The sequence below is a fragment of the Haliaeetus albicilla genome, chromosome 4, assembly GCF_947461875.1.
Source record: "Haliaeetus albicilla chromosome 4, bHalAlb1.1, whole genome shotgun sequence".
Lineage (NCBI taxonomy): Eukaryota > Metazoa > Chordata > Aves > Accipitriformes > Accipitridae > Haliaeetus > Haliaeetus albicilla.
This window is the reverse complement of record NC_091486.1, coordinates 2,308,495-2,336,365: the sequence shown is the minus strand read 5'-3', so window position 1 is coordinate 2,336,365 and position 27,871 is coordinate 2,308,495. Positions and strand designations below refer to the sequence as shown.

Here is a 27,871-nt window from a genome sequence, read left to right as displayed (position 1 = left end):
AATCACAGCTCTTACTTAAAATGTGCAATGCAATCCAATTTAGAGAGCAGCAGTGTATTTGCTTTCCTTATCATGTGTGGCAAAGTGTATTATCATTTTCTGTAAGATTATTCTCTTCAATGCCCCAAGAGTTAACACCCCAGACATATCAGCATTCTCTGGCTAACCCCGAGCCCAGCCTACAGACAATCCAGGGAACAGAGAGCTGGCTCCCACGGAGAAGACCTCCTCAACAGGGGTGAAGCGCAGCATGGCTATGCAGTAACGGTCTTCCAGAGCGTTGGCTTTGCTGACAGCGTGTGGGAACGCAATGAGCTGGAGGTAGCCGGGCTGGTGGCCGAGCCTGGGGGTGCCAGCCCAGGATGGGCTCCCACCGGGGAGCAAGGCTGAGGGCACCGTGGGAGGACAGAAGAGAACAGGGAAGGGGAAGGGCTGCAGCAGTGACGTTCAGATGACTGGAGTAGCTTTTGCCTTATCTTTCTAGTGAGAACTTAACTACGTAGTAAATAGAAGGCTCTTCACCCATGTTTGTTAAACAAACTTTTTGTTTTATTCGTACAAGGCAATGCACACATATTGCAGACAGGAGGCCAAACGCCTATTCCAATAAAACAGATCCCCTATTCTTAATACTGCAAACTCTTCAAGATCATTTTCTGTAAGAACTGATACACTTATTAACCAGTACACATTCACCTTAAACCCCAGACAAAACAGAAGTAGAACCTTGGTCTGAATTCAAAGTTCAGGCATGCCATCCGTTGGTGGCCACATCAATCGCTGGCCAACCAGAAGACGTCACAGTGCCAGTGAAGGGAGCAGAGCTGTGAAAGCTCACACGTGCTCAGAACCTGTCCCGGTTTTATTTCCTTTCCTTCATTATTCATTTTCACCAATTCAAAACAGTTTGAGTCAGCTTCATGTAAAATTTAACTGGTAAGAGCCATAAATTCTAAAAAGTTATTCGTTCATTCAACAGATACATCACAGTGTTCAATGTAAGCAAGAGTAGTGCCTATTATTTCTTAGAAAAGATGCATAGATAAAATGAAGGAAAAAAAAACCCTCCTTCCTATCAGAAAATAATTCCTGTAAGAGATTGCAGCTGCAGCCATGTCCCACTGAGCTCTCCTTTCTAAGGGACAGCCTTCAAAAGAAATTACACTGTTCCACAAGTCCATGAACATCTACGAACAGAAGCTGGAGTAAAATGAACACAGAACATTATTTTTAAGGTTTACTTGTTACGGAAACAATCTGATTTTTTAACATCGTAATTTCTGTACCAAATTAAATCAACAATGCGTTTGTCACATCAAGGCTGGATGAAAGACCACAGTTTCTTAAAACATGTCTCTGCATGGTGGGTGATAGTACGGACAAGTTCAATTGTTGCTTTCAGCTGACTATAACTTAGACATAATAGGTTGCCAACCCATACTGGAAGAAAATTTATCTGGTATTGATATTTTCAACACCCATGAAACAAATATATTACAATAAAATTCTCATTATAAAGTTGCACAGATTTCTATGTTAACCATTAAGAGTTTATATGAAAAAGCAGAAGTTATCTACTGTTGTTTCCTGATATAAAACAGTAGGTAGAAACCTAATGTAGAAATCTGAAGTTAGATAAATCCTTTGGCAGCATGTTCAGTTACAATCAGGCCTTAAAAATAAATATGATAATGTATAGAAGTATGAAGAGAAAAAACAGATTCTATTAACACCAAACCCCTCTAAATACACTATTTTAATAATAATTAAATTATTTTACACTATCTACAAGTTGCATATCACAGAATTAGGAATATAAGAGATGACAGAATGACAAATCCTGCTTTTATAAAATTTCAGGCTTTAACAGTATGCATATATGTAGCTGTGTAGAAAATCTCAGACAAATGAGTATATACATTATTTATATTTAATAATTACTGAACATAATCAAATCACATCTGTCTAGCCATCTCAATTTAAGATGCTCAGTATTTCTGCTGGACCAAAGTTTTGAATCCAATAAAAATACCTACCTTGATCTCAATTTACTAACAAACATGGAGAATCTATATAAATGATAGCAAGGTTTAGTTTGACTACATACCAACTTGGAACAAAGTAAACTCTTACCAAAAAATCTCCAAACAATAAGAATTTTGAACAGCAGCACTGAAATTAATTATTGTTCTTAAAGAACCCCAGGAACAAGTTATCAAAATACTTCAGTATTGCAACATGTGCTATTTATACTAAACTACTTCAAGGGGAAGGATAAAGACAAATTAAAGTCATGTCAAAAGGAAAGACAAAAGCTTCCTTCCAATTGCACAAATTAAAAAAAATTATTTAAAGAGCAGGTACTGAATACCTTATTGCATAAGCATGAGGCTGCAAATGAACAAGGTCATGACACTAAATAATTAAATAAAATGTAAAAGAAATGGAGGTGGCGCTGAGTGAAGAGTGGATTTTATTACTCAACAACAGTCTACAATCTGATAGTTCTCATTTGGTAGAAAATTTATACACCAAACATACTTATTTAGACAATTGGGAGTTTCATGCATTTAATCAAGATGATTTTATCAGTGATTTGCTTCCATTATTTTCCCAATTTAAAGATTATTACTCATCATAAAATTGTTAAAATAGGTATAAATATGACTACGCTAAAGTGAGTAGGCAAATAGTGATTTTTTTTTTTCAGAGGTTGAAACAATAAAAGAAAGAAATCCCACATTCCTGAAAGATAATTCAGCTCATCTGCTCCTCTTGTACAAACCCCACCCATTAAAAAAGTGCATCAGGGAAGAAATTCTTAGATTTCTTTTCTTAGCCACCAAATGCTACGCTTCCAAGGCAATTCCTTTTCTAAAGACACGTCTGTCATTTTCAATATGCAGCTACTCCTTGTATTAAATGAGGAGCACAATCCCACTCACAAAGCACATGTATTCTGCCTATACAGATAGTGTGTTAAATACACCTTTTCCAAATGGTTTAAGAGTTTCTCTGACTGTAATCGGTGTTTATTTAGAGATGGAGATGGTGGCAGAGAAAGGAAATCCAAGAGAGGCAAGAACCCCCTGGTCCCATAAAGACAATTCCTGTTCTACTCGGCTCCCTGTTGGAAAGGGAACAAGGCAGATTCTCACAGTCTTAAGAAGCTTCAAACATTCTTGAGCCTCCTCCTTTACCACAAGGAACTACAATACTCCTTCACTTCCAAATACATCCAAAAAGGAAAAGAAAAGAGATTCTGTACAAGTTTCTGGCTCAGCACCTTGTATCCACAGAGTGCCCACACAGTCAGCTGGGAGCATCCCTTGCCTGCTCTTGCAAAGGAGACTTGTGCTTGCAGTACCCCCTCTGCCAAAAGACACAAATGAGTTCTAGCAAAACCCCACCTGTTTTCTTCAAGAGAAACACATCAGAAGTTCTCTGTAGTTTCCAAAAATCTAATAGGCAGCACTGTAAAAATCTCATTTCTTGTGTTTCTGTAGGTACATGGTCCTCACTGTCACAATATCAAATCATTTTCTCTTCCAGCTCTCATTTGCTGAACTTGTGCAGTTGTTCCAATTAGGCAGTGCACATCATAGTGTAAAGCTCACTACAGCAGCACAGAGAGAAGGTGGTCTCTACATCTGCAGGGATTCTCTAAAGCCACTTGGATAGAAGGATTATAGTGAGATACCAGGGGAGGCAATGCATAACAAGAGCAACACATAACAACAACTAAGCACCCTCAAGTTTTCAGAAACACATTTAAAAGAAAATGATTTTTGAACAATCTTTTAACTTAAGATTCACAAGTGGCGTTTCTTGAAAGCACTGAAATAAGGGCTCAAAGTAATCTGAAATTATTTTAAACCATCAGCTAATCTAGTTCAAGCTATCTTTATGCGAATGCTTAACAATCATATCTGATGCGTATTTTTACTCTGCATCACCCTAATGCAGTAAGTTGGGTTATTTAAAAGGAAAATGTATTTTGATATTCGTGACAGGTATTCATAAAAATCATTAGGTCTGGCAACCTTTATTCATTAATTCAGAAATATGAGCTGGTTTGTTTTTAAAGGAGAGGCTGTTGATGGTAATTTGTTTGTTGCTGTAGAACGGAATGAGCAGGAACTGCCACGGGATAACCTGGTCCTTGAGGCAAACTCGATGTATTATTCTGGTAAGCCGACATATCCACTGACATTCCCATCTGCTGCTGGGTGTAAGCAGCTGTGCTGGCAGCTGACGGAAGGCCAGGGTTCTGGTTCATGTACGTCTGGTTTAACACAGAATCTGGTCCTGGGCTGTAACAAAACAAAACAAATCTAATTCTGACAGGTTCATGTCTATTCATCTGACAAGCAAATTTGCAAATAAGAATATTGCTTGGTCCAAAAGCAATCTGTGTATTTTCAAAATGATCAAACAGTATTACGCGTCGTTGTAAATACGCCAAGAACACACAACCTCTAGACAAAAGTAGTAAAAATTACCATCAGGGAGAAGGTGATTTAACAGTTTGCTGAAGCGATACCTTAAATACGCAGCTTGAGCTGGCTGAGTTGCTCCAGTAGAATTTATACTTTGAGGCAGAGATCTCAACTGCCCCATCTGATCAGGTCCTAGGCTATAACCTGGGGAAATGGTGACTTGATGAACACCCTGGATCATGTAGTTTCCACTAGGTGGCTGTACAGGATATGACTGTAAATAAAAACATTGTATACCTTTTATTTTCAATTAAGCAGCAGCAAATGTGGCACAGAATACCACTACAATGAACAAATGTTAGGGTTCAAAGGCTGAATGAACATCAATTAATTTTTTCAACAAGGCATCCTTTATTTCATCAGAAGGTACCTTTTTCAGAAATGCACTGCTAACAAGATCAGCGCTTAATATCTGAAAGAACCTTTTGTGTCACGTACAAGACTTCTGCCCCTCCCAGAAACCTTATTTCTTTCTCTCTAATTTGCCTCATCTTTAAAATGTTCAATCCTTACATATTTTGATGCAGAGTTGAGTAGGAAGACGGGCACCATACAGGATTTGTTACTTAACACATTTTGGAAATTAAAACATAAGAATATTCTAAGACTCTAACACAACAGGAAAGCAAAAACTTTAGTTTCTTCCATTTATGGTTTAAGATAATGCAAGTCTTTACTCAAAATGCAAATAGAACAGGTGGTATAAGAGGCTTAGTCTACAGAAGTCTATGCTGCTCATTGGTTTTAGACTTTGGGTACTACATGGACACTGAAGGAATAGACAGTTTTGTACCAAGTCACTACGCTAAGCTGAGCATGGTTAGCTGTATTTTAATTGTACATCTTGTATTTTTCACCACTGGAAGCACACATCTTGGAAGAAATGGTAAACTCCAGTTGCCTTTTGGCTTAAATTACTTTTTAACCTCAAACTATAATGAATTTTCCATCGTTACCAGAAGTTAAGGAGACAGAATTACTTTTAACTGACATATTTTCAGATCTAGCAGTTGCTATGGCAACTATTCTTTTCCCACTGAACAATTAACATTAAAGTAAAATTCACTTAAACTAAAAACACTCATTCTATGCTTTCTCCAAAAAGGATCTTTAATATATCTTTTTCTCTTCCATTTTTGTTTTCTTAAAATGTCAATATGGCACATTAGAGATACTGTAAAACAGTTTTGAGCAACTACACCCCTTAATACAACATGTTCATTTCTTAGGGGAAAAAAAGCTAAAACCAGACTGGTGTTTCTATATTTAGAAAGTACATTGTACTCATGATTAATGCACTAATATTAAAGTTCACTCCCATCCCCGCTATTAGATAAGAAGGTAACATTTTACTTTAAGACTGAGGACATGACTCACAGCAAGAATATCCACCAACCTGCTGAAACACACAATTCTAACTGAAAAAAAATTAATCATAGAAGGAATCCTTTAGTATTTTCAGTACAGTATCTTTCTGTTAAGTAGAGCAAAATTAACAACTACACCTTATTGTACAAGCAGGTAACTGCAGACTGAAGTACTCTGTTCTAGTGCATAAATGGTATTTTATTCTAAAGGCTATAAAAAGCCACCAAGCAATGTCAGATTGTTCGTAGGCTAGCAAGAAAGCGTACACTTCTTTTTTGCTGTCATCTTTTTAAATAGAAGTCTATATTAGGAAAGTTTCTATTTCCAGAAAGGGATACTGACCTGCACTGAAACACCAGAAGATGTAGGCGGGTATTGTGCAGGATGGTGGAGTTTTGAGTAGGCCGAATACATCGGTGTTTCATTCATCAGTTTGTTATAGAGCTCCAGAGCTTCTAGAACTTTCACATTTAGTTCAGATAATTCTGAATGCTTTCTGTTTGAAAACAAATATATGCAAACGCTAAGTTTCTCCAATATCTAGCGTTAGATGGCAAAAAAAGAAGAGTGGTTCATTAAACAGTTTTGAATATGCAAGAAAAAAACCACCCTTAAAAGGTAGATGGTCCATTTCTTACACATCTATGTTGTAAAATTGCCATTCTGTTTCTTATACCAGTGGGACTGGAAGGAGAATCCAAGTGGTGAACAACTGTTCTTCCCTAGCTGCAATAAGGCAAGCAACTCCACAGGTGTTAGTTACCTTTTCTTTTCACCCTCAAATATCCCTAGGAGTCTGAGGGGGAAGAGGTAAAGATAGCATTGAATAGATTTTCCTGTCATGGAGGACAGTCAGCAGCAGACTGAAAATACCAAGCTCTAGACAGATTGCAAAAGGCTACAGTCAAAAAGCGCCAATATAAAATGCACCCAGTAACTTATGCAGTAAATTTTGGAGAGCTGCTGTCAAATGTTCTTACACACACTAGCACCTTGGTACCTAAGCGTTAGAAAAGTAAAGGTAGAATTGTTAAAATATCTTTCTTGCAAGATTTTCTAGCTTGCGAGATAAAAGAGAAAGTACCAAAAAAAATTAATACAACTGCTCAATTTAAAGTAAATCATAGTAAATAATGCAGAAGCTACGTTAAGGCTCACCTATCTATCTCTTCTAGTTTTTCATCTATCATTGGACCCATCTGTTGACAAATATCTGTGAAGACAAAAGTGTCAAGGTAGTTAGTGTCTTGCACGATTAAAATTTAAATACAGCCAAAAAATACTTTATCCAAGTACACTAACATAGCATACGAAATTGGAGAGCGCACCTAGTTATCGTGTGCGTCCCATTCCTCCAGCCCAAATAGACAGGAAAAATACTGTGGTTATTGTGCGTTGTCATCCTCTCTCCTCTTTCCCTTGACCCTCCTGAACAAAAGACTACTGATGAAACACGTGGAAAATTTTGCGTTTCTGCTTGCACTGTGCAAGATCTATGACTTTCATCTCCTACTGGAATATCCAATCTAGAGTGCCTACGAATCTATGTAGATGTGCTGTACTGCAGACCTTCCTTTACCTTCACTTTTTCCATTCTAGGAACACCCCGTTTTTAATGTACACTCCACTGTTATTACACACCTTGAACTAACTGGCTCTTAAGTGAACTGAACTTTCTCTCCCCTCCTAGCCAGCAGTATTTTGGAGAAATTTTGACACAAAATTAATTGCTTATTTCAAGCAGAGTTTTGATAGGTGGATGGATCTTGCAAAGATCAGGCACTGTACGCTAGCTGGAAGTTATGCAAATTACTCTGCTAAACATGGAGTTGGCTTGGCAACTATTCGAAAATTCAGAGTTATACATATAGCCCCATGCTCCCACTGTGAAATAAGCTATTCTACAGCACACTATTAGTGCAGACCACGGTTTCGCTAAGCCTAAAATAAATGCAGAAGAATTAGCAGCTCAATCCACAAAAGGTAATTGTTGGAAGAAATACAAAAACTAGCTTAGTGCTCAAAGTACCTTCTGAGTCTAGAAGATCCGGAGAATCAAGCTTTAAATCTGTAGGATCTATACTCTGAAGTACCTGCAGTGTTTTATCCATCTTATCCTGAAAGGTCAAGAGAAGATTAAGAACAGTTATTTCTGAAGCATGGCAGAGTCTGTTTTAGTTTTCAAACAAAAAAAAAGTTCTTTTTATATGAAGAACTATTTGGTAACATTCAGTAACAAAATAATGTTTCAACCAACATACAACCTCAGTAATTTTTTATATTGAAAGTGACTGCATACCTCATCTATATAAACTGGCTCAGGTTCTGCTTTCTTAATTTCTTCTGTAGTATCCTCAGGAACAGAATTTTTATCCACAGTTGCTGAAAGAACAAACATTAGTTTGTTTTCTGCGCCTGGGTTACTATGTTAACTTAAAATACACCTTTACTCCTTGCTTGCCATCCGATCTTTAAATGAGAGAGAAATTTGAATAAGTACTTCAAGCAGTAATGCACCTAGTTGCTGAAGAAGGGAAAATGGGTTTGTCTAGAAGGAAGTTCTGACAAGCTGCTTCCTTTGGGTTGTTAGCCTGATTATGAACCTAGGCCCAGCAAGGGAAAGACTCTTGAGTCACATTAGCATCTAAAAACACCTCCAACACATGTACAGTTACTTTCAGCCAAGTCGTAAGTGTTAAGATTTATTTTGGTATCATAAGCATGAATAAAGCTAACAATGTGATTCTTACAAACCACTGACATGGGTATGAATGTTATTCTATACTAGGTTTGATGTCTGAAAAGAGACTTCGACATTTTAAATGGCAAGTTACTGCATTCATATGTAGTATGTTACTGACACAGAATTATGGTAAATTGAACTGAATTTCTGTAACAGGAAAAAGGTAACAACTTACAAGAGCATCAGAAGACTGAAATCGTTAAAGTAAGCTACAGCAGTGGTATGCTTGCTTGCTTGTTTGAAACAAGGACAGGATTTCTCTCAATTCTTTCCTTGGGCTGATTTCAGGAACTTATTTTACTGATGGGCTAATCAGTAGTCCCACCATAAGCCCACCTTTCAAAATAATCTGTCAGCTTTTAGTAGCTAACTTACCTGCCTCAGGTTCCACACTTAAGTCAGAAGTCACAAAATTAGATGGAAACAGTCCTACTCCTCTGTGATTTTCACCTTTCCACCAATTGGTGTCACTGCGGAAATAAAGCTGTATTACAAAACTCTGAACACGAATGCTTTGTGTCAATGACATATTTTGGGCTTTTGACAGAAAACCCATGATATCTAATACACTGTTTCCCTGTGTATCCAATAACAAAGGCAAAGGAGAACGTTTGTAGAGATAAGTAGCCTAGCAGCAAAGCAAAAGACAGGAGCTGGGGCAGAGGGGTGGGGAGGAGAAGAGGAGGAATAGGGGGAAGTAAAATCACTCAGTAGCAATCACTCAAAGTTTAACACAACTCTTCAATTTTTAGATTGATTAGATGATAGCCCATTATAGCTTCATCTAAAAGTTTACAAGAAGTACACAGGTGGGGACTAACATTAAAACTATAACTCATCTGTCACAGTCTATTAAATTAGAACAGTATTAGCAAGGAAGAAGTTCTGCTTCGTAGCTATCATTGGGGCAACAGTGATAACAACAATAATTATCTTAAGTATTTTTTCTTCAGTTTTATTCTTAGCAAATGTGATGCTTGATAGCCACAGATTTAACAATTCCTCGAAGTAGCTGGAATTTAGCACTGTAATGCATATGTATATTCTTATGACATATGTTACAACCAACTAACATTCATCTTAAAAACCACAAACAAATTGGACCTACACCACAGAATGAAATACCCAGTGTAACACAGGGAGGTTATCCCTGCACCAAAAATGACTTGAGGTCAAAAACTCAGGGTATGAAAAGAATAGTGGAAGATAAAGGGGATTTGAGGGAGATCAGAGTGATGATATACATTTCTGTGGGGGGAAAAAAAGCATGACAGGAAAAATTTGCTATCCTAAGAAACCAATAGTTCTGGAATGAAGACACCTTCATCAGAGTATATTATACCTGTCATCCAAAACGAAAATAATTTCTCCACTTTTAAAGGTGAGCTCGTTGTCCTCAACAGCTTCAAAGTCATACAGAGCTCGCACCTTCCTCAAGTTCTGATTGTTTTGCTGAATTTCTGCAGATGGGTACAAGGATTTAGTTTCCATTTGTTGCTGTTTCTGCTCTTGCAAAGACAATTCGATAGCTACAGTTAGGGGAGGAAAAAAAAAAAAGGAAGTTTGTATATTTTAACCCTGTAAACAAAGGCAATTTGCTTTCCTAGTAAAAATAAATAGAAAATTATTTATTGTTATATTATAAACTCTATCTGTATCTGCTCCTCTAATATTTTAAATTTAAAAATCTTTGCTCCAAACGACTAGCTGTATTTCACATTTCAACAGCTGTACCTGCCCTGCAACAGGATTAAAAGACAGGACATAAATCATGCACAAGTTATGAAACATTTAAAAAAACCCTCTGCTTTCCGTGGTACAGCCCACTATTTGAAGGAGCGCATACACTAGTAATATCAGTAGCATCATTAGCATGATCAGAAATACTGATAAATTCTTCACTATCACATCTGAACAACAGTAACTATATCCAAGAAAGAGGAGAAAGAATAAAACATTTAAATGTTCTGATATTTTAAAGCATCAAGATGAAGGCTAGAACAAAATGTGTGAGTACAGAAGGGAAGTGACCAAGCTCTGTGGAGAGAAAGCAGTCATAAAACAATGCCAATGGCTATGTGATGGGGAAGAATACACCTTACCCCAAATCCTCATCCACAAGGAAAACACCTTCATACCATTCTGAATGATACAGTATATTAGGTGCCAGCCTGCTGTGCCCTTGTTTTCAATTCTGTGCAGCAGAAGAGAGTACAACTTCCTATTTCCGTGCATTTTAACAAAACTTCTAAAGCACAAGTCTAACCCAAGGCTGTGACTAGCAATTTACCTTTAGCTATATCTTCATCTTCTTTGTTCTTACTTAATGATGAACCATTCTTAGCAGCATTTGTGGTAGCCTGCAAATGTATTAATAGAGTAAGTTCAGGTTACAAAGGAAAAAGAAAGGTCTATAATTATATACTTAAAAAAATTAGTAAGAAGTTGTTCCTGGTTAGCTACCTTACTGTAGCATTTCATTACTGAATCAACATGACCTCCTGAAAGAAAAAACTACCACTCTTCAGAATCTCAGCCCTGTTTTATTTTGTTTTCAGCAAGGAACAAAGTAAAATAAATAATCAGATCTAATTTAAATAACTGACCTCATTTAAATAATTATTTTAGTCTCATTTATTAAAGTGGGACTACACATTTAAATGACTGCTCTTTCCACCTTTGTCCTCCACTCCTCCACCCCTCCCTTCAAAAGGGAAGAAAAAGCTCTTTGGAGTCCTACATCTGTGAAGACCCAAGGTATTAAGCAGCAGCTCGACCTGCTGAAAAGGGAGGTCTCTGTATCAGAGCAAAAAGCCACCCTCTATCTCTGCTGGTGGGACAATGGGAAGGAAGACCCAATGTACATCAAGTTGGGAGCTGCTGACTTAAATAATACAAGTCTCCACAAGAGCATAGTGAAATCATTCTTCGACACCTCATTCTGACAAGGAAGTCGTCCTGCGTGTAGCAGGAATAAAGAACCTAGTTTCAGACACTAGCCATGTCTAGGACTTACCAACGGTCCTAGAAAACAATTCTGTACAAGTGTACCAAATACTAATAAACCTCAGCTTTGCTTGTTTGAAGTGAAGTGTATGAGGTAAAAACATCAAGATTTCATTTTATATGTATTTGTAGGAAAGGAAGCATAATTGGTTGCCAGTACTCTAGATCTTCCATGTTTCTGCCATATGTTTTAACACATATCCTAGATTTAGAAGTGAAAACATCTTTGTGGAGGAAGGAAAGATTGTAAAAGTAAAAAAACCCCTCTGTATTTAATACAGAGAAAAGTAAACTTCATGTAAGGAATACGTAATAGAAGCTGCAGTTCTAATTTTTAGGACTGATCTTCACCTGACTCATAATTTACATGAAAATATTTAGAAGCATCAATAATAAAGCACAGAAAAAAACCACCTGTCATCGTATCTGCCAGCCAGAATATTGGGCATAATACACCACCAGAAGTAAAATACAAAGGGTGAGGATAGGGATTGGAGCTCCCCACCTACTGAAGAGCCAGGACAATTCCTGACATGGACAGGTAACTGCATGAACAAGAAATGGGGACTCAGAAAAGGAAAGCATAGCAGAGCTCATCTTCAAAAATGTCTCCATTCCAGATATTGCCCTTTGTTTTGTGAGGCTCTGTGAAGAAAAATGAAGGTATGTGCTCCAAGTCAGCAATTAGAACCATGAAACAGCAAGTACAAAGTGTGGGCGTAGAATTGCTTTGATTTAAGGTGGTGACAGCTCAGTGAGGCTCTAAAAATGATTGGAAGAAAAGAAGGATCTAAAATGAAACAACTCGTAAGGGCATCATGAAATAGCCTTTAGTCTGTTCTTATTTTTCCTAGGAAGGCAAGGACATAAAAAAGCAGAATGAATAGAAGTGAACCTCAGCATAAAGAGGGAACCAAACTAGAACAAGCATCCTACTCTCCTCTGATCAAAAGCACAAAAGATCTCATCTGGAGAGCTTTTCATTTTGTTCACCACCAGGAACAGTGAACTAACAGTACCATCTATCCCAAACCAGCTTTTACCTGCGATCCAGCTGCAGGAAAAGTTACACCTTCTTCTTTTAAAGATTTAATAGTTGCAGATATTAAGCTACACTGTGGGTCTTTCTGAAATTCTTCCGACCACTCCACCATAAGAGTTTTTAGCTTTTCACATACTTTTGGATGAGCCTAGAAGACAAAATTGCACAGAAAGGGATGCTTGTACCTCAAAATGAACAGAAGGAATTGTTCCCTCAGTAAAACTTCGTTACCAAAACCATTTTACTATAAATAGCCTTAATAATTAATAATTGTCTTAAGAAAATTTGGAAAACAGAGTCTAGAAAATATATGGTCTTTTATACACTGATTCTAATACTACAGATAACATGCTTAGCTTTTTGAGCATCATCCTTTCATTTGAAAGCTGGCATAGCAGCTTCTAACACCATTACCTCAGTGCAGCACCAGCCTGCAGGTAGTTCAGATTTCCCCAATTCTACCAAACAACTGGCTTTTTTAAATCAGGGTTCCTTCAACCCTTACAGCAATCCTCTGAGACAAATTCTCTTGCATAGCCAAAGCTTAGATCTTGCAGGCAGCTCACCTACCTATACTGCTGTTATTTTAGTGGAGTCAATTTTAGTTGGTTAAGGAATGGTTAAGGAAAAGGACTGACAAACTTTTTGGCTTTTCAAATGTTAGCCATGTTTCTACATCAATAGTTTTGGAGAAATTCAGGCTATCTACCACACTTACCCCAACTTTTCTGCACCTCTATGTTAGTTACCCTCCATTTTACCTCAATTTTCTCTTCATTACTTCTAATTTGTATTGTTATTCCCCTCCCAACCATGTAAGTTGGTCTAATATAAGATACTGTCTCTTTCCCTACAAGACAATACACCTTCCCTACCTTTTATGATCTCTGCTGTCTTCTCCTCAGATGCCAAAACACATTTCTCCCTGTTGACTTCTCAGGTGACAGCATCTCACAAAAACCTGATCTTTGTGCCATCTCTGTATATACTTATGTATGTATGTCTCCTTGATTCAGATTCTCTCACAAAAAGGAATGACACATTATGCATGATGTACAGTGCCACCCAGCTCATAGGGCAGTTTATACTATCAGCTTCTGGATTAGAAATGGAGGTGCAGGGACACAGTCTGGCAAAGGAAGGTAATTCCTTGGAGCGGGTGCAAACCAAGATCAAGTTCATGCTCTGCCTGCAATTCCTCTGGCTCCCACATTCTTCTCCAGCCTCTCGCACGAAAGAGCCTCTAGAGCTCCTCTTCCTCCACCCTCATCCACAGGATTTACAGCTACTCTAAATCCACATAGGACCACTGACTTCATTCAACACTGCAAATTTTATGTTCTAAAACCTCACCCAAAGTGATAATCCACCTTCAGGAAAGCAGGTCAGAGTCATGTATTACTCTACTGTATGGCTAAAGAACACCCTTCAGAGTATACCTCAGTAACATTAAACATCAGCTGCAGTTAATCCTGTAATTGTGCCTTAAAAAAAAAAAAAAAAAATCATTGGAGCAAAAAGAGCAACTCTTCAATAGAGCAGCTAATATATCTGAAGGTCACGCCAACACTACAAGGGTAAAACATGGACCAAAGCACTTCAGACCCCATACACTTTGTAGTTTTGTTGACAGTTGATGAAAAGACTGTAGTTTGAACCCAAAGCATCCAAACTAACCTCAGGATACTTGCTGGTGAATAAGGGCTCTGGGGCTGCTGGGCTCACCTACATCTGTTTCACTTGGCTTGTCTGGATAAGTGCCTGGGACTGCACAAATGCAGCACATGGCCAAGATTTCTCATTTGCGTGTAGTTCAGATCACATTGTAAGCCTGTGCCTCACATATAAACATATGCTGAACAGTAAGAATGTTGACAAGTTTGGGCTCAAGCATGCATTTAATTGAAAGAAGAGATGTAGCCTGATAGGCTCAGTATCAGCACAAAGACATTTGTTACACTTGTCTGAACTAATTTTCTTTTGGAGGAAACGGAGAAAGTACAATTTTATCTGCCCTCTGAAGATTATTCCTCCAAGTGGGCCAGGGACACGGGTAAAACGTAAAGTATTTCCCAACAACAAAATAAATTATGCTCCAGTGGACCACTCTTCAGTGGGATTAAAGGTTTGCTTTTACATCCACAAGTGCTGTCAGACCATGAAGGTCAATGTTCTGTTTCAGAATGGACCATGGCTAATGAGAACAAAGGGGAGGACTTTAAGACCTATTTTTCCATACAAAGCAAGAAACAGAAGAGCTGTGAACTCATTTTGCTTCCCAGCAATTTTATTAGTTTCCTTAATTGCTTTGCTCAGCCTCTGATGATTCCAGGCCTCCCATATATTTGAAGACTAACTTCTTTTTAACCCATTAGCCATTTTTGTCTTCAACTGGAACAGTAATTAGGGGAAAGCTGTTTCTGTTATTCAATTCATTGCATCCAGATTTAGATCCCATCAGCTGCTTGACCCTAACCAGTTAGTTCTTCCTTTCTTGGTTACCTCCTCATTCAACATTCTGAGTATCTCTAGAAACTAAGAAAGTTTATCCTTTTCCTTATAAAAATGTAATTTAACTTTCTCACAGTTTTCCCTTTGCACTTCAGCCTATTAATTTCATTCAAACCAAATAAAAGCTCTTCAAGAAAAGCTGCCTTCACCATTATCAAGTTAACTGAGCTTAGGAAGAGTCACAGATTTTAATTAAAATTGCTCATGTAATTTTGTAAAAATTTGGAGTAGGTATTATCAGCCTGTCACTTCTTTAATACATTATCTTTTCATAATAAAAATTAAAGTACATGAATTTCAGTGATAAGACAAACAGCCAGCAGTACCTGCAATTACACCAAAACTAGAAAATGCATATTAACTAGAACATTAGTTTTGCCAATTCTTTGCTATGCTGAGATAAAGCAAAGAAGTTACCAAAACAACCCTCCCCCAGTACTTAAAGTTATAAAAAATTACCTTATTTATTATACCTCGAGCTTCACTAGCAAAATCACGAGAACATACTTCTAAGTGAAATATTTTTCCACAGTTTGATACACAGGCTCCTAAAAGCTGACAAGAGAAATACAATTGTGAAAAACGTATGACAACAATGAAAATAATCCAAAATAAAAGCATACATTAAAAGAGTTAAATTCAATCCTTTGTTCAGCATGCACACTCTGACTGACTTATACTGAAGATATATAAAGATATTAATTGATCAGTACACATTTAATAGCTGCATTACCTAAAAGAATACAAACTTTTTTGAAAATAGTGATAGTCTACTCACTGTAAGTGCTTGCAAAGCCACATGGGGAACTTTATGATTTACTCTCTTCATGATGGCTTTAAGGCAATCCTTGGCTCTGAAAAAGGAACAAAGAAACTATTAGCGATAAATGTGACTGACATTATCTGTGGAATGAATGATACCAGATACTCAAGTTGGGTAAGCAAACAAAACTGGGTCTATTGAAAAAAATGTAACTGAACCTGAACCTTTTCCAGAGCCAGTCTGGAAAAAAAATATTTAACAACTTGTTTGTTCTTATATGTGTATTGGATTGGAACAAACTCCATTTTTACACTGGCATTTTATATTGATTTCCATAAAACTGCTGACAGGTCATAAAGGGAGCAATTGCCAGTAAGTTGAGGAAATTAATTTGAAATAGACAATGAAAGAAACATCTATATAAAAAAAAAAAAGAATGAGAAGCAGTGATGATTAAATAAATGGTTATTTTACTGGCTACTGTTAAGGGTCTCTATGGATTTAATTTAAAAATCGTGCTCACAGGTTGTCAGCTCTTGGAGCCCATTTTCAAGACACTAAGGACGCATAAAGACTTTATAATTTGTTTCAGCAAAATCTGAGATAAGTATAGAATAACGATTAGCACTCTAAATGTTACTCTACTGAGAAGTTTCATACTTAAAACAAGCATTAACGGCATGCACCAGCTACATGGGCTGAGGCATATGTAAGGCTTCATTAACACTATTATTTTGAACCTCCTAAAAACATGAAATCTCTACAAAAAGAGCTGATGCGGTATCTTTACAACTAGTATGACTTGCAGTATACTTGAGCTAGAAATGTCTCCGCAAGGCTGCATTTCTCCATGTCGTTAGCGAGCTCAGCTCAAACAAGCTCTGCTCTTCACCACTAAGGCTATGGTTCCCTGGTCACTTTACGCAGGCACAAGTGAAAGCCACTGATGAAAGTAGTGGACCAAACACCTACCATCCCCTCCTACGGCAACGCAGTCCCCTTCCCTTCCTGACTGAGGCTTTAGGAGTCATACAGTGCCCGGATCAAGGAACTGATCTGGCTGCACATGATAGTTTTCAGCCAGATCTCTGCCAAGATCAGATTCACCAGGAATCCATCGCACAAGGGACTAGAGGAAATATTTGACAACCCTCTTCAACACAAATTCTCTCTCCCGTCAATTTAAAGTCGTCATGGAATTACAACCTTTGGCAAAGCTTAAAAAAAAGCCTGAGCAGAAACGAAACCAAAACTGTTTCACTGTTAACATTAAGAGAGATGTTTGTTTCAATGTTTTGTTTCAAAAGATGTCTGTTTCAATATACTGTGTGTACAGTAAACTGCATCTATATTCACGTTTTGGTTTAGAGCAATAGTCTGGTTTTGAAACAAATTTTCTGATCGTTCCCACATGTTGCACGTTTAGTTCACAGTGGAGTTTTGTGCACACAAATTTATTTACTTTTGGAAGAAACTAAGCCAGAAGCTCCCCTGTGCACACCAAATGTGCTCCTACCTCTCAAGGAGCCATGAGAGTCAGAGCCAGTGACAGGATCTGCAGACAAATTTGCACCAATGCTGGTGTGGATATTAAGTTTAGAAGACTTTAAACCTGTTCTGAAGGGGGAGGGGGGAAACCCCAAACACCCTGAGCTGCAAACTGGATGGATGCAGTGGCTTCAGTACCAACTGCTCTGGTTTACTACTCTAGCCCTATCGTGCTGAGCTACTTGGTGATCTACACGTAGCCAGAGAAGTATGGTTTTAGTCCTAACATTGAGTATGTTAATATACAAACAATCCAAAGTCAACATACTTGTTGTTAAGCTATGTATTTATTTAAGCATAGGCAACAATGTTTGTTCTTTTCAGAAGATGGCTTTTAGTGAAGGGCAGGAGGGAAGAAAACTACACAAAATTGAAGTAAAATGTGTTAGCAGTAGTGGCATTTAAAATTAAGAATTTAGGATTTTATAGTATACACAAGAATATATATTAAGATTGAATTAAGAATTTAGCCTATGCACTAATTCAGGTTTACTTCAAAATTTAGAACATGTTATCACACAAGACGGTTACCTTAAAATTCAGCAAATACTTTTGCCCATTATAGGATCACTGAACTACCATTTATGTTTCAATATTACCACTTAAGCTAAACCGGTTCAAACAGATCAGTGTTTTGATCCCCATTTTCTTCCCCCTTTTCTCTTCCATCAGTCCCATTCTTCCTAATGAATAAACACAGACAAATTTCTCATCATAAATAGCTAACTGTCTTAGCTAGATAATTTTCTGCAAAGAAACTAGTTCACTTTTTCCTACTGGCACAGTCTCCTCTTGAAATTTATGCAAGATCATTAAATATGAATAACTTGGTCTACTATACAAAACTCCATAAAAATTGGAATGCACTCAGCATATACAAATTGCTCTACTAGAAATCCTGCTGGAACATTTCTTTCAAAGAATTTTAAAGCCAACTACATATACTTGTAGAGCTTGCAGAAGTGTCAGATTGGTAGCACTTTTTGCATAGCTGACTACGATGAGCATTTTAAGACGCGTTCTCTCTGAAACAGTATTCTTCTTCACATGAACATGAAATTATACGTTGTAAAGCTGAGATACAGCTTACCCATTAGGAGTACTTCCAACTTTGTCACATATATCCATAATAAGACCCCAGTCCTCACTGGTGTTATATTCATTTGTGGCTTTTTCTATAAAGAAAAACAAGATCGATTAAGCGTAATACCCTATTAAGTTCAGATTCTAGTCAACAAACACTTTCTCGGCCATACCAAAAAAGATGACTCCATATACAAAATACTGGGAGGCAGTGTCTTCTACAGATTAGCATGAATTCTCGCTATCTTGTAGAGTGCTATGTACAGTTTTCAGCACTGGACTAACAGATGCGATAAGTATTTAAGAGTTCCAAAAACAGAAACAACTCTTGAAGTGTAATGTTGTAAATGACAAAAAAGAAACTGCTTCTGTATGGTTTGTTTAGTTACTCCAGGTTTAAGTTATAGCCCTAGCTTAGAGTTTGCTCAAGGTCTTCTAACATTTGCATGCCATTAAATATTTCATATGGATGTTCCAAGAAAAAAAAAAAACAAACCAAAAAAAACCCCCAACCTCCTTAGGGCTCTAAAGGAAAGCTATCTCCTCATTCAACACTTATTAAAATATTTTCTTCTACTAGATTTTTCAGGAAATCTAAATGCCACAGCAAGTGCTGAGAAAAATAAATGGCATGGAAGGATTAATAAAAAACACAGAAGGGGGCAACAAAAAACAGACTGCTCTATCAAAAGAATGTATACTTAATTAATATTTGAAACATTTCATTCTATATATTAACTGATAAGTCTTAATGTTGTTTAATTGCACTTGTTATTTTAATCACATGTAAATATTACAGTGCTACTAAAATAGCTTATAAACAGCAAATTAAGTATTTTATACATTGCCTCTGCTGCCTTACAGCTTAATTTTGACCTGCTAATTTAATATTTTAAGTAAATTCAAAGACAAGTGCTTTTAGATTTTTATGTTATATATTAATCCCATCAGAATGCACTTCAGAATCATGGCAATATCATAATCAGCATTTTTACAGAATTTTACTTTGGTAGGAGAAGACACTAAATCCCTTTGAGATGTGTATTTTAAAGAATATTTAGTAGATTAAAGCAGACCATAACGGTCACTCACAATTAATGTGATGGTATTCTGTGATAGCAGCTGTTCCAAAATTACAAGGTTTGCTGACAGCAATACTACTGCAGGATAAACCCAATTTCATGTGTGCAGTTAAGCATCTTCTCTGATAATCAGCTTCACTACTTAGTTTTGCAGTTAAAAGTTGCAACACTACCCAGGCTGGCTCAGCAGAACGGCTTCCACAAAGAAAACGCAAGCATAGCAGCCAACAGTGCCCCTAAAAACCCTTTTGTTACAGATGTAAAAGCAAACCAAGAAGGAAGGAATGGAAATTTGCAATTTCGGCCATAGATTATCTTCACAAGCTTAGACTAACTATTTAAGGGAAGCAAATACTGTGTTGAAAGCATGTTCCTACAGCATAAACCTTCTCCAAAACTTACCTGGAAAGGACATAATTGTTAAATTTTCTTTTAAGTGCATCAGTATTTTTAGGACACTAACACAAAATTCATTGCTTGTTCTTGAAAATAAATGAGTGCCTGCAATTTTGAGCACTTTAACATTCAATTTATTAAAAAAATTCAAACCAAAACAATCTCTATATGCACATTTCCTGGATATGTGAACCATAAGTACCGAACAATTACGAAAGAACAGCACAATGCAATGTTTGGTGCACGCAACTTCAGCCTCGTGTTTCCTATGAATTTCTGCCAGCTAAAACTGCTTTTTAAAAGCATCGCCTTGCACGTCTCCATCCCCAGTGGTGTGAATCCTCCCATCAAAACTTGTCAGTCAAATTAGTCCATCTCATTAGATGACAGCAGCCTTCAGTTGTGCATATAAAGCCAGCCCTCCCGTGACAAATAGCACCAATGCCTATAAAACAGACTGGGCACATTGTTTAATAGCACTGCCTGGTGTCACCCTGACCTGAAACCAGTCTCCCCTCTGAAATTCCTGGAATATTTTAGAGATGCCTCCTTCCGCAAGTCCCTCTCTTCCACATGCAGAGAGGGAGCAGCTAGCAAGTAAGAAATGGCGGTAGGTCAACAAAAAGGCATGGAAGCCAAGAAAAATGGAGGTTGTATTTCACACCCGAGTCTTCAGAACCATAAACCACCACAAACAGCAGTGACCAACTCCAGCTCTCAGCAATGCCCACTGACTCAGGAGGATGCAAGCTCAGCTGAGACGCTCCAGTGTCTCGATACACAGACAGGTATTGTCATATACGTAAGCTTTGTTTATCATTTCAGATGCTCCAAAACCCCAAACCCAGACCTCCAAACTTTCCTCCTCCTACGCTCCCTTCTCTTTCCCTCCACTACTCTCCTTTTCAAATGGGAAACAAACCAAATCAGGTAATTTACTTTTGGAGAAGTTATTTGAAAAAACATAATTGCATCCAGAAAATACATATAAGATGCTTTGAGATGACGCTTATCTAATTCACTAGCAAAAAGCACTCTCTTCTAAAATATCACAGCAAAGAAACAAACTGAAATAGATACTCAGACATAAAAATATGTAGGAAATTTAAAATTACTTTGTTTACAAGCCAGTCAAATGCAAGCTTGTAAACCGACCCTCCAGTGTAAACACTGCGAAACCAAGCTCCTAGCTTTGTACATGCTGTCGTGCTGAGCCAAAAAAAAAAGATGTCCCACAAAGACTGCCAGATAAGGAACAAGGTAAAACAAGGGCAGTGGTGCAGCTCCTTCAGCCTGCCGGGACCCATCAACAGCTCTCCCTCCCTTATGGTGTTTGTTACGTAGACACAATTGTCACTTTTGTCCTCTACAAAAGACTCAAAAGCGCTTGCCAGAGGACATACATTGAAGTTTTCCTGGACCTTTAGAGGAAGTCACAGTCAGCTTTGCCTGCCATGACAGAAGATGTCCCATGCTATCCTGGATCAACTCTTCCACTGTCTACAGGAAGGCTTCGTGTTTACCAGGCTTCGCTGAGAAGTTTCAACTCCACACCTTCCACACCTTGAAGGACAGCATAGCTACCATAACGCCTAGCGCTACTCACTCGCAGCTCCCGTGCTTCTCCCCGCCTCTCCCCCAGCCAGCACGTTCGTACACGGAGGCACGTCAAATGCAAACTCCCTCCTCTTGTATCCATGCAGCCTGTTCTAGGAGCAGACATGGTCCCAGTGAGAATAAGAAGGCTGCCCTACGGCAAATTCTTACAACTTTTGAGGTTTTCTTCCCTGCCAGCATGACAAATTTAACAGCATCTGTTTTTTTGCTTAACATGAGCTCCAGCTGAAGAATAATCTTGAAGGATAACTACTTCACAGATGCTGAGACATGGACTTTGATCAGAAGAAACAGATGTGGGAGGATACATTTTCCAAGACTTTTTCAGTGCTAAGAGAATATAAACTTTAAAAAAAATGCTATGACTTATACTCTGTAGACCCCCAATTAATGAACACTGGATGGACATGAGCTTACTTTTATAGAAGTAACGATGAAAGCAAAATATGCTTCTTTTTATTGCTGCTTGGTATATTTTTAAAAACCCACAAAGAATTAAAAACATAATTAATCATTTTTAACTGGATCAGTTCCCTGATCTGATTTGCCATGCAGCTGCACAGAAAACTATGCCAACACAAGAGAGGAGATAGCACTAAAATGAGCAGCTGGGAAAGGGATGGGAACTGTTTACTGATATTACTGCCAAAAGAAGAAATGCTTCTCAAGCTACTGCCTTCAAACACTGTCACCAACTCTTCCAGAAAAGAAGGCAATGCTTTACCACTTCCTGCTAAAGTCAAGTTTTTCAGGACCCTCCCTCTACCACACAACATCCAAAGTGCATCTGAAAGGAAAGCTGAACATCACATTTCCAGCCAAACTGCACTAGTTCTTTTCCCCTTTTTCACAAGAAAGGGATGGGTAATACACATAAATAACACCAGAAGACAGGAAAAGAAGTAATACTATGAGGACTGCAACTGGGCAACATGTGGCAATCCTCAAAAGCATCCCTCTTTACATCTTTCCAAACGTCGTGTCCTCAGTCTCTAAAGATCCTGGCATAATGTCAGAGACCTGCACTCATAATTAAGTGTGCTACTGCACATTCACTTTTACAGGCCTGGAAACACCAGGCAGAGCTCGCAGCCTCCGTACCTTGCAGCTTTCATCCAGCCCCTCTCTCGAGACCTGCTGCCTTTTCAGCAATGCACAACCAGCACTGGATTCCCTCAGGTTTGCAAATACAAAAGCAACACACCCCATTTCTAATACAACACTGAGAATTCTGCAGATACATTACGATCTATATTCACAATGGCAAGAAGCAAGGAAAACAGCAACAGCAACTGCGGGCATCTTAAAATACCCGTATGAACACAAAAAGGAAGAAAAGAAAGGGAATTACGGGAACTTCACAGCCCCCAGAATTCCCCGAGTGAGATACGGGCACCCCAAAAGTTCTGCAGAGGTAACCAACATGACACTTTTCCTACCAAAAGTGTATCACACTGTTACACAACACAAATCTCTCACCCACTGCTTCTGCTGGAAATCTAGATCCCATTTAACGTATAGCATTAGCATTTCACATTGACACAGCAAAATCAGCAATCCTGGTCTGATGACAGCTCTACCTCTATGCTGCCTAGCACATACGACCTTCAAACCCGCAAAATATTTTGTTATTTCAGTCCTCAATTTCCTTCAGCCAGGCTTGCCAACGATGCCAAATAACATCTCGGGTAAAAAAAATAAAAATACTAGAATATAACATTTTTTTTCCACCTGTGTCAATTTTTATGCTGGAAACAAAGATAAAACAAGCACTCCAGCACTGATTTAGCACAAAGAACTTTTCAATTTGATATGGCATTCGCTAAAGACTGTGATCACTACAATAAAAATTTTCTAGTGACTGATTTGCCCCCCAAAGCTATGTGAAATAAAGTCTTGTCTGCACATAAATATTTCAACTTCTACACAGAGCCATTCTAAGTATATAAAAACAGCGTTCATATATGAAAAGTGAAAAACAAAAAAAATTGAGGACTACTCCAGACTGCTGTTTTTCAGAAGATAAAGCAGAACCACATGGATGAAAACCAGAAATTTAATCCCACGCACCTTCGTTTGTTTGCCTTGCCTTTGTACGGCCAAATTAGAAAATTCTAGCTTTGATTTAATTAGTGATCATAGACACTATGACACTGTAGTCATATGACTTGCATTTCCAGTAACACTGCATGGTCCACTTGGTCCTTGCTGAAAAGGCAACCCTACTTGTAAGGATCCCAAGTCCCTATTCCTGTCACTGAATATTATAGTCTAAAAAAAATTGGATCAAAGTGGAATATTAAAATAACTTTTTGCAATGTAAATCCAGTTCACTGAGAAGGCTTTTTAAGATACAAATTTTGCTTAAAAAGGGAGTGTGACATTTTGTTTCATTGAGTCAATTGGCCAATAACCTGAAAAGCAAACAATTCCATTTGTCAGACAATCTGCAAACTACAAGAAAAGCATTGAAAAGACTAGGGAGGGATTAAGAGAGACTTGTACTCTAGAGCCTGGAAAGCACTAAAATGAAAGTTACCAACAGTGACGTATTATGTAACAAAACATCCCTCGTAATATAATTAAAAACAAACAAAAAAAGTGAGGCTATGATATATATATATAAAAAAAAAAAATCAAGGTAGGGCTGAGGGAACAGACCAGTAATAATCTCAAAAATGAGGAAGAAATGCCATAAAATTGCAGGCTCAGAATTCAGGAATTTTAATCAGTCAAGTCAAGGTAAAGCCACAGACTGAAGACTGGAAAATACTGCCCCTACTTTTCAAGAAGAAAAGAAACCCCCAAGCAACACCCAAAAAAAACCCCCAAGCAACACCCAAAAAAAACCCCCAAGCAACACCCAAAAAAACCCCCTCAATTAGAATCATAGAATCATTTAGGTTGGAAAAGACCTTTAAGATCATCGAGTCCAACCATCAACCATGGTAAGCTAGCAGAGCAGAAAGTTGGAAGGTATCATCAATAAAAGGAAAGGCTGAAAGATAACGTAAGGGGAAATGTAAACCCTTGAGGTGTGGATTAGGGAGAAAAAGGTAACAGTTAGCAGGGCAAAACGCAATTCATGCAGAGTCAATAAAAGATTCCCCTAGAAGCGAAGTGCTCAGCAGTTGGAAACAAGAGGAGGACGACAAGTACGCCAAGTTCTAGCACAAGAAAACACAGGGCACCAAGGTAAAGCAGCCACAAAAAGGCAAATACAATCCTAGAATGAAACGTGCCAGATAAACATTTCAGTAAAGCACAAGGAAACGTGAAATGCTATCATACAAGTCATCAGCGATCCATGATACGGTGTACAATTCTGGATGCCAGTCAAACTACACAGAAAAATACTTCCTACTCCCTTGATCATGTCAACAATCTTACGAAAGAAGGCTAACTAAACAAAAGATGAAAGGGAATAGGCTTGTTCTCTATTGAAGGAGCAACTACTTCAGAGATGAAGGTTATTTAAGAGGAAGGACAACGCTGGGAAAACATCAAGAGCACATGAACTAACTATGAATAGATTTAGACAGGAAATTAAAAAGCTTCTAACACTCCAAAGAACTGAAGTTTTGGGGTATCCTCTCAGTAAGAAAAACAGATAAAAGAAACCACACTTCTCTAAAACACTATTCCATAGGTTAATCTTGTGACACTGCAACTACATACAAAGAAACCAAAGCAGATGCCAGGGAATTAAGACGCAGCACAGCTCTGCTGAAAAGCAAACATACGGGTTTAGAACCAAGGAAGCAAAACCAGCTCTGGCAAAGCAAAAGCACATTTACCTACATTTTCTAAAGGTGCTCCAAGAAAAGAGTGGTACTAGATGTATGGTCTGAAGAGAGAGCTGGATCAACCTCATTGCTGGCTGCTACCAAAAGCGGGGTCCTGTTCTTCCTTTGCAGGGGTGTCCTGCTCCTCTTTTTCACTACCATTTCACAGCCTTGCTGAGCTGATTCAAGTCATCAAACTTCCAAACACATCACCTTCATAGATGATCTAACTCACAAGCCAAATACTTTACTCTGGAAAATCATTTTTTTCTGCCAAAAAGAGTTGAATCAGCTCAATGGTGAATCAAAACAAAAAAAAAACACCAAAAAAACCACAAAGCCACAACAACCTGGGTGGATGGGACCATGGAAAAGGATCTCTCCTTTCCGCAGCATCAGGCCATCAGCTGGGCTCATGGTATATACCTTTTTTTTTTTTTAATGAAAAAGACAAGAAAATGTAAAAATGTTAAATCCTGACAGATGCATATTAAAAGCACGAAAAACCACTCATGTAAACACTGCAAGTTAAAGTACAGTCTATCCACATTTGATATTCTGGATAGTCTAATTTCCAACGGAATAATAATATTTAAAAAAGCTCCTAAAGGCAAAGAGATTTTTCCTAGCAAGGAACTGTAAGATTTAGCCTCAATAATCACAAAGCTCCTATTCTGTTGCACTTGTTTAATTGTAGTAAGTGCAGACAGTTATATTTAGTATATGCAAGGCAAAATTTAAGAAACTGCAAGTGAACAGACTGTCACTTTTGAAGTACTGTAGTCCTGATGTTCCTGACGCATTTAGGTTTGCCAAAGAATTCTGCACAGCTGTAAGAGTTCCCAGTTCAGAAAGTCCTCACTTGTGCAAATACATTAGTTAGAGCCACGTGAAAGGTTAGTGGCAAAACACATGTAAAACTTCACAAGCTATCTGAAGTAACAGGATGATGCGTCTGGCAAGTTTCTACCTTCATTTCCATTGTAGGTCAACATTAAAAATCTCACAATGGTTTGTGAGAAGACAAAGAAGAAAGGGAATGATTTTATTACACAAACTTTGCAGACACATTAAGAAAACAGTGCAACTTCACAAAAAAGAGATGTTGTGGTAATAGGAGCACTCACAACAACCTCTTCCACCTCTACACATCCTGGCCTTGACAAAAATCCCAAGAATGTTGAATTCTTCTCTTACCTAAAATTCCAGTGTAACAAGAAATGTAAATCTGACTCTGGTATCTAGTTTAATTTAATTGCTTTTTCCAGTGCTTTGGTTCAGGATAAGCATTGTTTAAAAAAAAAAAAAAAAATTAAAAGGCAAAAAAGAGAAACCTAAAAAAGCAACGCACACACCAAGTCAGATGCTCAAGAAAGCACAAGACAGAGCAGAAACACAAAACAAAACAAGTGACTCATCTTCTTCATCCTGTCGATGGCACCAACTCCGGCCAAAGTTGCCTCACGGTTTTGTAATGGGAAGAAATGTCAATTTAGGCTTAACTTGATGCTGCCAAATCAGCCCCTAGACGATGCCTTAGTCTCGGGTACTGAAAGAGGCATAAAACCGGGTCTCTGCTGACATTAATAGAGTTGATTTTCACTGTCGAGTTCTACACCAAAAGGGCAAACTTAACGTCCCGCACTTCACGGAAACCCAGAAAACCGAGCAACAAAACGAAAGGCGGGAGGCAACAAGACATCTCAGAGACAGGCTGTAAAAACTGTAAAACCTCAGAAATCACAGCGCAACGGCCCACACCACACACTTCCTTAAACCGCCGAGCGCAAGTGGGGCCAGCCCGCCTCCGGCCCCGTGTCTCTACGTGGGCCACAACACCCTCGGAGCCCCGAGAGGGCAGGGAGAAGCGGGGTACCCCCCCGGTCCTGTCAGAGACGGCCCGCCGGTGTTCCCCTGAACCTCGGCGGCGGCGGGGCTGCCGGCACCTCCCGGCGCCTCACGGACCGGCTGCTCGTCGAGCAGGCCCGGAAGGGCGGCTTCCAACACCGGCCGTCGTTACTCTTTCTCCCTCAGGAGCCGTGAGGTGAAGACGAAGAAGGAGGAGGAAGAGGAGGCCGTCGCCCCGTTGGCACCGGCCCTACCGGCCACCCGGGCCCAGCCGCCGCCGCCGCCCGGCCTCCCCGCGCCCCGCCGTCCCGCTGTGCTCACCCACATCCTGCTCGAAGGGGTTAGGAGCGAAAAGCGGCATCTCGGCAGCGCCCGCCCGCTCCTCAGACGAGACAGCCCGGCCAGCGGCCGACCGATCCGCCGCCGCCGCCGCCGCCGCCGCCGCCGCCCGACCGCCGCCTCAGGCCCCGGAGGCCGCCCTTCCGCGCCTGAACGGCCGGCGGAGGAAACGCCGCAGCAGCACCGCGACGACGCGCCGGTCAGGCTGGAGGGGGGGGGAGTGCTGGGAGGGGGAGGGCGA

At 38.9% G+C, this 27,871-nt stretch overlaps 1 protein-coding gene across 2 annotated transcripts; it reads right to left on the bottom strand.

Annotated features, from left to right (window-relative positions):
• Window positions 1–527: 527 nt before the first annotated feature.
• Window positions 528–27,775, bottom strand: STAM2 (signal transducing adaptor molecule 2). 2 transcript variants are annotated; one of them, XM_069780641.1, is made up of 14 exons: window positions 27,613–27,775; window positions 18,571–18,655; window positions 15,948–16,023; window positions 15,629–15,724; window positions 12,660–12,806; window positions 10,901–10,970; window positions 9,953–10,139; window positions 8,986–9,080; window positions 8,167–8,249; window positions 7,897–7,984; window positions 7,026–7,080; window positions 6,210–6,363; window positions 4,544–4,713; window positions 528–4,313 (listed from the first exon to the last, which is right to left on the bottom strand). In XM_069780641.1, the coding sequence occupies exons 1-14, from the start codon at window positions 27,650–27,652 to the stop codon at window positions 4,082–4,084; spliced, it is 1,578 nt and encodes a 525-aa protein (XP_069636742.1). In that variant the 5' UTR covers window positions 27,653–27,775; the 3' UTR covers window positions 528–4,081. The 2 variants fall into 2 exon arrangements, with proteins under 2 accessions (XP_069636742.1, XP_069636743.1); XM_069780642.1 differs by lacking the exon at window positions 27,613–27,775 and adding an exon at window positions 25,456–25,477.
• Between the last annotated feature and the right edge of the window lie 96 nt (window positions 27,776–27,871).